This window comes from Pelodiscus sinensis, chromosome 1 (genome assembly GCF_052426305.1).
Source record: "Pelodiscus sinensis isolate ZL-2025 chromosome 1, ASM5242630v1, whole genome shotgun sequence".
NCBI classification, from domain to species: Eukaryota; Metazoa; Chordata; order Testudines; family Trionychidae; genus Pelodiscus; species Pelodiscus sinensis.
The window spans coordinates 94,101,552-94,115,164 of NC_143052.1; the positions used below are offsets into that span (position 1 = coordinate 94,101,552).

The following is a 13,613-nucleotide window of genomic DNA, read 5'->3' on the forward strand; positions in this document are numbered from 1 at the left end:
CAAGGAACTTAAACCCAGTCTTCTTAGATAACAGAGCAGACCCCCTCACTATCCATGGCATAAACCACATCCTATTTTAATTCCCCAGGAGGGGGAAAAAATAAAATAAAAGTAGACTGCAGCGTTCCTGGAGAAGCCTGCACTCAAGAAAGCGAGGAGCATGCATATGCTGAGTTGGAGATGGGGGGGGGGGGCTGTTAAGGTTCCCTCCCTGCCTGCATCAAATCAATGTATTCCAGTTATAAAGAGTGCTTAGCTCCACCTTCTGCCCTTCCCTCCCCCAGTGCTAAGCAGCAAGCCAGTCAGAGAGACATCCAGCCAGAGGATTAGTAAAAACCAAGTCTCCCTCTAGGAATGGCACTCGTCTGAGAGTCTCCTCCACGCAGGGCTCCTGTTCACTGCCAGCACTCTGAGAGAACAGAGGGGCTATTGGGATACAAATTACAGCCCTCTCAGGATTTGCCAGGCAGACCAGCCAACGTAAGTTTTCCTACCTGAACTCACTCACATGCTCACTCTCTTTTTCTACCTTCTATTACTTTTTCAGTTTTTTCTACAGGAAAAATCCTTGCCTGCCTCACTAGGGGAGCGGGCAGCTAATAACCCTACTCCCTATTGGATCCATTTGCTACTAAAGCAGGGGAGACAAATTTTTCTATCCACTTTTTTTTGGGGGGGGGACTTTATTTTTTGAGCATTTCCTTCATAAGGTGGAGAGACTGGTGCATGGTGGCAGAGATGTTTGGTGGTGGCCGCAGAGAGCAAGAGAGAGAGATGGGGTGGGAGAGATGTGTGAAACTGGCAAATTAAAGACTTGGCTTTGCCAGAGAGGCTTAAAAAGAAATATATACCTGTATATAAAGTGTTAGCGTTTCCACTCACAGACTTTCTCAGTCCGCATCAGCTACCTAACCCGGTAATTCAGGGGTGCGCTTGGGATTTGCCTCTAACTCAGCCATTCTCACTAAACTTTCTCCTGCCATTCTGAGACCTCTTCATTTTGATTTATTAATACAGAAGCCACTGGTTTCCCCTCCCTCCCCCCCATCTCTGTTCCTGGTCAGACTTTCAATATAGGTTTTAAATAGAAAGTGTCATCACCAAGGGCCAAATTTTGGGGGGCCCTATGGAGGATTATTCTTAGAGAATGGGGTGTATTTTGCCTTGATCTTTCCTTTTCCACTCTATGCCACCAATGTGCTCAGCTAGCAGCAGGCACCTCCATATGCCCACATTAAACTCCAGAAAAGAGCACAGATCGGGAGCTTCCAATTAATCAGGATCCCCGCCCCCACTCGATCATGGGTTTCATGGGTCCTGTGAGCTGCACGTATGGCAGCGCCTTTGATTTGCTTGTATCAAGTGGTTCCCATCCTGTGGCCAGTACTGTGAGAGGTTCAAATCTTTTTAGTTTGGGTGTTTGGTTTTTCTTTTTTTTTTCCTTTTTCTTTTTTTTTCCTTTCCAGTGGGAAGACGGGATATTGAGACAGGAGAGAGAGCAAGGGCAAAAGACATAATGACAGATGACCAAGACCTTTCAGAGGTAGAAATGAGCCCAGTGGGTTCTGAAGAACATCACTGCCTCTCACCGGGACCTTCCATGACATCAGATACCACCTCTCATCTTACCAGCTCTGGGAGCGGAGAGATGGGAAAGGTCAAGAAGGAGCAGCAAGACTCAGAGACGGACGACGATAAGTTCCCCGTGTGCATCCGGGAGGCAGTGAGCCAGGTGCTGAGTGGTTACGACTGGACCCTGGTGCCCATGCCTGTGCGGGTCAATGGGAGCAACAAAAGCAAACCCCACGTCAAACGGCCCATGAATGCCTTCATGGTGTGGGCACAGGCTGCCCGCCGGAAACTGGCTGACCAGTATCCTCACCTCCACAATGCAGAGCTCAGTAAGACTCTCGGGAAGCTCTGGAGGTAAGGAGGGCAGAAGGGTGAGGGCAAATGCAATCAGAGAGAGGCTGCATGTCAAGGTGAATGCTGGGAACAGAATGAGATTAAAAGGGCATCTATTAAATTCCCAACACGGGGGAAGATCACAGGGGTAAGGGAAAGTTACAGGGAAGCAAAGAACCAGCAATGGTTTTTAGCATCAGCTATTTGGCGAGCTTCCTCTGCAAAGCTCTGCCCATGCTGCTCAGTCTTGACCTGCAGCCCCCACCTGGCTATACCACTCTCCCCCAGCATACCTCATTCTGGCCTGTCGAACCCCTTGTGACTCCAGTCCTAGGCCTCTCCTGAGGCTCAGGTACCTGATTGTGTGAGTGTGTGTGTGTGTGTGTGTGTGAGAGAGAGAGAGAGAGAGAGAGAGAGAGAGAGAGGGAGAAATCACCGTCTACAAGGATTGACTAGGCTGACTCCCTCCAACCTCTTTACACTCATGATTTCCTAAGGGCAATTGGAACAAGGTCTGGGAGGGCATGTCTACACAGCAGGGTTATTTCGGAATAATGGATGTTATTCTGAAATAACGTAGTGTGCGTCTACTCAGCAAGCCCGTTATTTCAAAATAAATTCAAAATAACGGGCTTCTTACTCCGACTTCTGTAAACCTCATGGTAGGAGTAAGAGAAGTCGGTGGAAGAGTGTTCTATTTCGAAATAAGCGCTATGTAGACACGCCCAAATTCAAAATAAGCTATTTTGACTTACGCTACCTGGAGATAACAGACTGGAAGGTCTTAACACCCAGAGCGCTATCTAGTGGGTTGGACTCTTGTTTATGACAAAGTCAAGAGAGAGCAAAGTAGCCAGGCAGTGATACCCAACCACACATCCCACCCAAAGAATGCTTTCTCTGATAGCCACTCACAGACTCAGCTAGCTGCTGGTTCTAGATTCCACCAAGATGTCAATTTAAAATTAGCAACACATGGATTGCACAAGAGGGGCAGGAATGGGCTATCCCAGCAGAAAGTGGTGAAAACTAGAGAACAGTGAGGGATGGTGGAGAGAAGGGGCAGTTAGAAAAAGACTCCCACCGATGTACTGAGTATGCCTTGCCATTCACAGCTTTTTATGGCTGAACATTACTGTTTGTGTCTTATCAGACTGAAGGGGCTGCAACTCTGCCCCTGTGTGCAGGCCTGTGGCATGCAGTAAATAAGGAATAACAGTAACTCAGTAGCCATTCCTGTAGCGAGTTGGCACAGGCTGACACAAGCTTCCCACTCGCACTTTACACACTTACATGCTCATCCCTTGTACCCACACTACCCTTCAGTTTGTGAAAGCCATTTTAATTGTGGGTCCTTTCCCTGTCCTCCCTGCCCCCAGGATCCTTACTTAAGTCATCCCCTCTGGGACTGATAGGTTCTGCCAAGAGATGAGGCTGGAGGGACCACATATCACTCATGTGACACAAGGCATGATGGTTTCCATGAATGACTCCAGCAAATGATTATAAACACCCCACTCTCACCACGATTGTCCAAGATACATCCCGTCCCTCACCATCATTTCTCTGCCTGGTGCCTCCCATCCCAAATCAAGACCCCATCAGCTTCATGTGAATGGCCCTGGAATTCCACAGAGATAGAATAGGCCCCCTTTCATACCCTGCCCTTCCCTGGCACTGCCCTTGACAGGAGATGCTCACCTGCTGAATGGGGCAGGAGATGTCTCCTGAGAACAGCAGCAGCGAGACCAGACATTTCTCCAGAATAGAAGCAAACTCATGACCATCCCATTGCCACTTGTGGCTCAATTCTCACACTGATGTCCATCAGCTCCACCTGTGTGGGAGCATTAAGCCCCTGGGCATTGGCTTCTCCCTTGAGCACATCAAGAAGTTTATCCAAACCCCTCTGCCTTTCATGGAACTCAAGCAATATGATTCCCTTGGAGAATGACAGCAGGGAATTGTGGTGGGCCTCAAATCTGATTCCCATGCCTGGGTGTTTTTAACCCTTCCCATTTCCATCTCCCTCTGCCTTTTCCATGATTTCTCCAATCTCATGCTCATCTTTGGATACCATGCAGAATGATGATCCCAGTTAATTTGCATTGCACTAATCATCCCTGTTGCCTCCTTTCCGGTAGGAAAGTGACTGTGCCGAGCATATATCCTGGCTCTCATTTACTCTCTCCCACTTTGGAAAGCAGTTGATGTGCTGTCCATTTGCCTCTCTCCTTACACTGTCACTGGGCTGCCCTTTACTAACAATTACCTCTTGTACACTTCGTTCCTACCCATTCCTTTGGTTTTCCTCCTGATTTCTCATCCCACCACCACCTCAACATTTTATTCTACTGGAGAAGCAAGACCCTCATTTTAATTTTCCAAAGTATTATTAAAATAACGCTCCTGTACTGTTCCAAAGATAGTGCTGTATTTTGTAGCAATGGCTTCTTAAGCATTATATGACAGTTCTGGCCTGAAGTGAGAAGACTGCCATATATGAGCTCTTAAATGCTTGGGTAACAGCCCAAAGAGACCAGGGTGCTCTACTGTGCAGATACATGACAGCATTGTACGTGACTGTCCCCTCCCCACCAGTGCTGCATTGAGAGACCTAACACTATTGAGAGCTGTAGTGTTCCTGATCCTGCAGGCAGACTGCAGAGCCCACACGTAACCCTGCTGAAGTCAATGGGGTACTGTGTGGATGCAGGGGGTCTGTTGTGCAGAGTAGCTTGCAGGATCAGACCCTCAGACTGTCACTGTCAAATACTGTGGCATTTTTTAGATTGGAAAAGTCTCCCCACACCCCCACATATCTGCTATTTGGGTTGTTTTTGCTAATGGACTGGCAGGGAGCCTGCTGCTTTCAGAAATATTCTTACCAGTCTGTGTTGGGCAATGCAGCAGAGCAAGTTGGAGCTGTGCATGTATAGACAGGATCGGCATCCACACTGCCTTTGTTGGCATCATTGGGTGTGGGAAAATAAAGTGAACCATAAAAGCCAGAGGGAGTCACCCAAAAGTGTGACTGTCCCATAGGAAATGTACTACACTATCAGAGCCCTTATGATCTTCAATAGAACTCCAGACAATTTTCTGGTGTCAGTTTCCTCCCTTTAGAAACTCCACAATATGTAGCATGAGCCAGACTTTTAAAATTGACTAGCCATTTTGGGTACCTAACTTGAGATGCCTGAAGAGAGGCCTGATTGTCTGAAAACCAGAACCTGTCAGGTGTCATGTTGAGCATCCAAAATCACCAGTCACTTTTGAAAAATTTGGGCTTCCACGTAGGTGGGTTTTATGTCAGTGCCTAGATGTTATGGTAATAGGAGCATTAGAAATACCAAGGCAGGAAGACAGAGAAAAATCTACTGTTAGTGAGTAGGGAAAGAGAGAAATCAATTGAAATCAACATTAAACCGAGTTTGTTTCTGCCCATCTTTGGTGGGTGGGGAAGGACATGTTGCCTATGGGATAGTTAAAAGTCCTGTGTGTCTTCTTGGAAGGAGTCCAGTAGATTGAGAAACAACCTCTGGGTCCCATCCAACATGATCCTCTCTACAAAATGGAATCTAGCCCCTTGTCTAGCTCTATGTGAATGATCTTTGAATGAAGGAGAGCTGCCACATTTGCTCATGAGGACAGTGTGCTGCTGAGGTCAGACCAAGGGCTGGGATAAGAAACATGCCATTCTACAGGAGATGGAGGGAGGCAAATAGGGAGACAGAGGGAGCCATGGAGGCAAATGGCTGTGCCAGACAGTATCAGTGTTATGTAGGCAAACATTCTTTTGGGAGGTCATGCGGGGTGTTGGGACTGCCCCACCCAGCCACACCAATTCATCTGTTTCTAAGCGGGTTAGACTCAGGAGCCTCGCCCCTTGGGGAACAACAAAGACAAACTGCCAGGACAATGTGGGAGAATGTAGGCTTTTGCAGCTGCTGGTCAGGCAAAGGCAAACAGGATGCTGATGACAGTGGTGCACCACTTGAGGGACCAGATTCCAGCCAGTGCATGGTGATCAGGGAGGAAATCACTGATCAACCGAATGATGGGATGGGTACTGCTTCAAGACAGGAGTAAGACACACTGGCTGAGTTGGACAGGGTCAAGATTAGAATAACAGAGCATGGAGCAGGCCAGGAGAGAGGTGCATCAGAACAGCTGTGGGAGTCCTAGGAACATGCTGGGAAAGTGATACACTTCAGCACAAAGCTGCACAGTGGCAGAAGGGGTGTTAGCCTGGGTACAGAATCCCCTGGGGCCCCAAATGAAGATTTCCTTTCTCAACTCAGACCTGAATGCCCAATTTCATTAGCAAGGTGATGACCCAGCCTAGAGCAGTGGGTGTTCATGCCTCAGCAGGGCCATGAGAATCTATTAACCTCTGCAGCATAACTGGCACATGTATGTGTGATACTGGCAGTGGGGTGATGGCTCTCTCATGGATACAGCTGGCTTTAGACATCCATTGATTGTTCTGAATCTGCCATGGGTGGTATGCAGAGGGAAGCTATTCCCCTGTCCAGCAGTAGCCAGGACAGTATCACAGGAAGGACTGACCTCCTACCCCGAGGATACACAATTACCTAAGGATGCAGGGAGAAGGAGGCTTCCTCACATGTCCTTCCCAAAGGCTTCCCTTGGCTGCTTTCCTCACTTGGGTGGGGCACTTCCTGCTCCTTCCAGGGCAGGGGACAGTTCTCAACGGGAGTAGGACGCAAGGACTGTTGAAAAGGTCAACACAAACACTAGTCCAAATGTCCTGAAACACATTTCAGGGGCCGGAAACAAACGAGACACAAGTTGAATGGGGCAGTAAAGAGCTGACTACAGGGTGAAGGGCTCTTTGTATCTGGACAGCAGCAGGAACTTTCTCTACTTTAGCTAGGCAGTGGGCCCAGGGAGCCGAGCTATACCTGGAAGATTGGGGCCTCTGTGGGTGTGAGATCTCCCCCCATCCAATGTTTTAAGCTCCTGTTCAATCCTTCCCTCACCCATACATGTGCTCCATCAGCTTGGCGTGCCTGAGACCCTTATGCCGCTCTGACTCATCTGCAGCTGCCGCTAGTGGGTGATGGGGAGAGGCCATGCATCAGGCTGCTCCTGTCGCCCAGCATGCAAGAAGCTGAGCTTGCATTCAGCACAATGCCCCATGCGAGTGGAGATATGGTGGTGAAGGAGAGAACAAAAGAGGGAGACAGTTTTCATCTCTCCGTTCCCACCAAAACAGGGGTATTAAAATGAGTTCTGTGCTGAGCATTCTCCACTGAGAGGAGGGGGCTCAGGGCCACTTAAGTCTGTGGACTTTGCTATGCGATCCATTCCCAGCCTTCTGTGTCTCTGCAAGATTCCACGGCATTGTAAACCAGGGGATGCAGGGGCAGGAAACAAGTGAAATCTAAATCCCCCAAATCTCCTGGCCTCTGCCTGCTCACACCGGTTTCACTTTGTTAAAGCCGATTTGAGCTCTGATCCCAGGGAGGGAGGAGGGAGCAGAGACTGGGAGAGAGAAGAGGAAGATGGGGAGAATGGACTGTGTGTGATCCTGCTGTCTGCAGGGCACAGGATGCTGGCAACAGGAAGAGGGGGAGGGCTTGCACATCTCAGTGAACCCAGATTCATCCCCTAGAGTTCCTAAGGTTCATCCCCTAGAGTTCCTAGAGCTGGGTAGGGGATTAGGTCATCAGTGAGATGAATGCGGAGGTCTCCACTTCTCTCTCCATTGCAGGTTTCCTTTGGCAGTTCTGCTTCAGTAGCCCTATATGCTTGGTACCTCCCCCATACACAGGCTGGCTGTGAAGGGTAATGGCTTCTCCCACTTTGGAAGCAGTAGAGACTGAGAGGCTAGGCTCATGTGATGTGGGTTCTGTTCCCAGTCTTGGTGTCTTGTTTCCTGTGCAACAGCAGTGGCTAGGGTCGCTGAGGAGCCTGGGCCTTGTTCCTTCATGGTTAGCACTTTGTGCTGTCAGGGTACAAAGCTTGGTTCCATTCCCACAGCTGGTCTTTTGCTTCCCCTCCAAAGCCACTGAAGTCTGGAGATGTAGGGACATGGTTAACTCCTGATGCAGGTGTCTCCCTAGGGTGTGGATATGCATGTCCCTTACATGTGATGGAAGGCTGTGTGTGGAGCACTGCCGGATAGGGGATTAGACCTCTTTGGGATGTGAGAGCATGGTGTATGGAGACGGGAGGGAGACAGGAAACCTGGTGTCGGACTCATGGCAGCTCAGTTGTTTAATCTCCTGGATTAAGGCAGTAGTGGAATGCAATGTGCGGCTGTGACCTTCTCAGAGCTGCCTGGTGTGAACCCAGGTCAGCACCTTAAGAGGCTCCAACCAGATCACACCCTCTGGCCATTGTCTGGGGGGACATAAAGAGAAAAATGGAGGTTCTTTGATGCCAGTCAGTATCTGTTTGTAATCCTATTGATTTTCCTCGTCTTTTTTTTATCAGCAGGCCCCTCAAGCCCCATGTGCTGATTCTCCTAAATTTCTAAGGCAGATTCACGCTTTTTGATCTTCTGCTTTGCAAAGGGTTAAATCTAATCTGTGGAATTAACAAAAGATGAGCCTCTAAAGCTTCAGTGGGGTTCAGAGAATCCTCTCCAACATTTGGCTGAATATGGCCCAAAGCTTTCTCCAACTCGCTTTGAGCTAGAAAAATCAGGGCTGGAAATCTCACAAAGGAACAAGTTTTTGCTTTTGAGATTTCTGCGGCCTCGCAGTTTTAGCTAGGTTGCAATACCCATAAAAACAACCTTGCCCCTTTTTCCATGTTCTGGATTCTGACTGAAACTAGATTGCTTTGGAAGCCCCATGAAAAGGAGGAAAAGGATATAAAAATTAAACCAAAGATTTTCAAAATTAAAAGAAAATGACTGATCAAACGGGTCTCATCTCTTCTAACACCATCCACAGTGGTGCTATTTTATAAATTCCTCGGTAATTGTGTTTTGACTGGAGCAGCCATAGCTCTGATAGGTGTATGAAGAATGATTTTACATTTCCATAGAGCCCACAGGATCAAATTTAACCTATTTTACATTGCCCTGCACCATAGTATCTAGGTGATTTCCAAACTAAGGGCCCGACCCTGGCTGTGACTCAGCATTTGCAACTCTCAGATCCTTAGCATAGGAACCATGTCAGCCACATCCGGGATGGAAAATGGCAGCGGTGAGATCAGGAATTCTCACAGCAGACGCAAAGCAAACGTGTTTTCCTCCAGAATCTTTTCTAACTTGCTCCTAGGGGACCACAGAGTTCTTTAAGGGGCCGAACCCAGCAGCGCAGCCACTGCTGGGAAATGCCATTCTGTGCCCAGTGAGAACTCACACTCAAGGTGACAGAACAAAACCTATACAATGGCAAAGGATGGAAGGTTAGAACAGGACACAGACACCCTGAAGCGAAGGTGACCTAGGCAGGTTGATTTGAGAGAGCTAGAGATCAGTGACAAAGAGCATTATGGGTAACAAAGATTTGCCACCCTTCCATAATTCAAGCAATAATCACAATTTTCACATCTGGAGCAAGTCCTTTTAGTCCAGTCTGTCTGGTAATTATAAAGCCGTGCACTGATTTCAGTCATCACAGCATTATTACTTTGTCCCCTAAGGCAAGTACAAACATGGAATGGGAGGAGGTGAATTTATACGGGTTATAGATGGTAATCCATTTGGGGGAGTGACCATGTATTCCTCTGGGTACAGCCAGACTGCGGGGGGGGGGGGGGGGGGTTGGGATACTGGAGGTATCCCAAAAAACTCTGCAATCTATAGGGAACGTGTTTGCTCTTTCGCTTTTTTTGTGGAAGAGCAAACTTGCTCTTTCGGAAGCCCCTGTATTCCTCATTCCACAAGGAAGAAGGGGGCTTTTGAAAGAGGGTTTTTTTCCGAAATTTGGCCCAGTGTAGATGGGCCAAATTTCGGAAAAGCCTCTTCCGACAAAAGTATTGGAAAAAGATATGAAAAATGCGGATTGTATTTTCCGACAGATCCTCACAGTCTAGCTTACTCTCTGGGTCTGGGCAGCATTGAGCACAGCTAATTAGTAACAATAAAAAAGAGGGTGAAGCTTTTGAAGACTCTATTTAAATACTTCTCTACCATCTCTATGACAGCTTGTCAGTGTCCTAAATGGGGTGGCTCTTTGGTGCCCATGATACTTTGCTGTAGGATTTCAACACCCCTGTGCCCATCTCTTCTTTCTCTGTAGATTATTGAATGAAAGTGACAAGCGGCCCTTCATCGAAGAGGCAGAGCGGCTGAGGATGCAGCACAAGAAGGACCATCCCGATTACAAGTATCAGCCACGCCGGCGGAAAAATGGCAAGGCCTCCCAGGGCGAGGGTGAGGGCCAAGCCGAGGGAGAAGCAGGCGGGGCTGCAGCTATCCAGGCCCATTATAAAAGCGCCCACTTGGATCATAGACATCCTGGGGAAGGATCCCCCATGTCTGACGGGCACCCCGAGCACACCTCAGGTTAGTTCCATGTCTGCACCAGCAGCTCATCCTCCTCCAAGAAGAGTCCTCCAGTCCAGCTGGAGAATGGAGGACTCTCTGAAGTCTTAGGGCACCAACTTGTGAGCTGAATCATTTCCCCCTGGTGGGACACAGTAGTTGGACATGACCCCTACATGCTTGGTGCTGCCACCAGCATTGGGGACACCTGGAGAGCATAGGTGTTTCCATCTCTTTAGACAGGGTGGGAAATCATCCCCCACAGGGTTCATATGCACAGTTGCCATTTTGGTCATGGCTGGCCACCTCCTCCCTTCTTGTCCCTCTGTAATGAGGTTCCCAGGGATGTCTGGCAGTACCGGCTCTGTGCAGTAGGAGGTGCAGAGTTGCTGCCTACAGCTGGGCTGAGCTGTTTTATTGCCTTATGAGCCAGGGCTATACTATGAATTGGTAACAGATTTGCTTTCTCTTTCCTTCCAAATGATTTTCAATTCACAGGTCAGAGCCATGGACCCCCCACTCCACCAACAACTCCAAAGACAGAACTCCAGGCAGGCAAAGCTGACTCCAAGCGGGAAGGGCGCTCCCTTGGAGAAGGCGGCAAGCCTCACATTGACTTTGGCAACGTGGATATTGGAGAGATCAGCCATGAAGTGATGTCCAACATGGAGACCTTTGACGTCAATGAATTCGACCAGTACCTGCCACCCAATGGACACGCTGGCCATCCGGGCCACGTTGGGGGCTATGCAGCAGCAGCGGCCGCTGGCTACGGCCTTGGGAGTGCCCTGGCTGCAGCCAGTGGACACTCTGCCTGGATCTCCAAGCAGCATGGAGTCTCCTTGTCTGCTGGTACATCATCAGTGGTGGACTCCAAAGCACAGGTGAAAACAGAAGGTTCTGCCCCTGGAGGCCATTACACTGATCAGCCTTCCACTTCCCAGATAGCGTACACGTCCCTGAGCCTGCCCCACTATGGCTCGGCTTTCCCCTCCATCTCCAGGCCCCAGTTTGACTACCCCGACCACCAGCCCTCAGGACCCTACTATAGCCACTCCAGCCAAGCCTCTGGCCTCTACTCTGCCTTCTCGTATATGGGACCCTCGCAACGTCCCCTATACACTGCCATCTCTGACCCTGCACCCTCTGTGCCACAGTCCCACAGTCCCACACATTGGGAACAGCCTGTGTATACAACTCTCTCCAGGCCATAGGAAATGGGGAACAATGACCAAAGCAGCAACCGAAAGGCTCTAAAGAATCAGCACAGGCAGAAGGGTCTGCAAACTCCGAGGTCATTCAGTGTAACCCAGCCATCAGAACCCACTGAGTATCCAGACATGTCTATCTTGACCCCGGTTATCGCTGGCTCACCGCCTAGAGGAAGGTTTTACTCCTTTGCCCCTCCCAATTCAATGTATGCCAACCTAATTGACTTGCACAACCCTTTTGGCCTTCTAGATGAGGATGATTCTAGGCATGGAGTGACTGGTCACAGTGGGTTTCATTGTGCACACCTTGGACTGTAACATAAGAGATAACCCCCAACCTTAACTGCCCTCCAACTGCTTCAGTGATTTAGCAAGTATTTTGGATAGGCCACATGGCCAACTCATTGTCACTTGTGGGTGAAGAGTAGCTGGCTGAGTACCATGGTGGACATGCTGTGGGAGGAGAGGTAGGGCAGTACAGTCAACTTCCCTGTGCTCTGCAATGTTCCTAAGATTCACGCATGCATGAATCTTGATCCCTATTGGAAGACCAACCTATGCTTGCTTTCCTATTGACTTCCACATCCGCATCCTATCCTCCCCTCAATCCACCCTCACTTTATTGTATGGTAATCTGAAGACTTGACTACAGTGGACTTATGAACCACATCAATGGTTCTAGCATTATTCATGTCACAATATACATGTGTGGGAGCAACATCATGGACCCTAGAGGCAACAGGGAGGGAAACCTACTTTCTTATGATTATTTTGTATGACTAGGAAACATGTCCTGTTCCCTTCTAAATCCTTCCACCTATCCTCTAATATTCCAAAAGATACACTGCCAGGGCAATGCCGGCCCTTCTGACCGTATGTGTGTGCGTGCATGGGATGTGAGGGAAGAGTAGCTGAAGATACTGTGGCAACCAAAAGCATCAGCATGACTCCCACTTGCCCAAACACAGTTTGCTAAAATAATCAACTTATACTTGCAAGGTTGGGCCCCCAAGCAGAGATGAACTAAAGAACACATCCCCTGCTGCCTCTTCATGGCTTGTTCCAGTTTTCCAACAGTCCTACCCTCATCAAGAAGAGGAAGTTGTGGCACCAATTGTGAGGAAAGCACTCAGTGCTGGATGAGCATTAAAGACAATTGGTCCATGTAAAAAAGATAATGAACTTGCCTTCCCTTTTGGGTTTCAAACTGGAAGCAACCGTCCCCAGTGGTCAGGCTGGTTCCCCCCATTCTTGTCCTCATCTTCATTCGCCCCTCTCAGGTGGTGTGCTTGTTCATTCCACAACTTCAGGACTAGCATGGTTTCACAGTGCCAGAGAGCATGCTGTCATGAAGGATGTCATAACTCAAGGTGGGAGAAGATCATGCCCTCCAATGGGCCACCAAAACACACCATGGAATACCCAGCTGATATGTAGGTCTGAGAAGATGGGACAGACTGACTAAGCATAGCCTGTGATCCTCACTTCCAGTGCTCTTCTCCTACTGAGACTGCTCAGGATGACCTTTATACACCCTTCTCTCCACCCTTAACTTTGGCTGACTCCTTCTCTGTCATGTTTGAAAAGAACATGTAGTATGTTTGCTCCTCTGTATGCATGTAACCCATTGCTGCCCCCTCCCCTTATTTATTCCATTACACTTTCCCCTCCCAAGAAGCCCCTCTCCCTGTCCCCAAAATATGCTGTTCTAGCATCATTAACTATGCATTAAATGTATTGAATAATAAACTTAAAGGTTTCATTTGTGTGCGTCTATTTTTTAAATTTTAATATTTTTTACTTTTTCAGCCTCATCTTGTCCTTCTCCTCAGTAAGAGGGTGGGGTGTCTCTACATCACACAGACCCCGTGTGTGTGTACACACATTTCTTCTATGCCCATCACTGAAAGGATGATGTCAGTGAGTTTTAATAGTGTTGCCTGGACCAGGAGCCCCTTGTTTCTCTTCTCCTGATCTTGAGACTCATCTCCAAGCAATAGATCATGATACTTTCCTGCCAGAAA

General features: G+C 48.5%; 1 protein-coding gene across 1 annotated transcript; it reads left to right on the plus strand.

The window, feature by feature from the left end:
- The first annotated feature begins 290 nt into the window (after positions 1–290).
- SOX10 (SRY-box transcription factor 10) lies at positions 291–13,351 on the plus strand. Its single transcript, XM_006118939.5, has 4 exons — positions 291–480; positions 1,467–1,926; positions 10,134–10,399; positions 10,877–13,351. Exons 2-4 carry the CDS (start codon positions 1,517–1,519, stop codon positions 11,590–11,592), a joined length of 1,392 nt encoding a protein of 463 aa, XP_006119001.1. The 5' UTR covers positions 291–480; positions 1,467–1,516; the 3' UTR covers positions 11,593–13,351.
- The last annotated feature ends 262 nt before the right edge of the window (positions 13,352–13,613 follow it).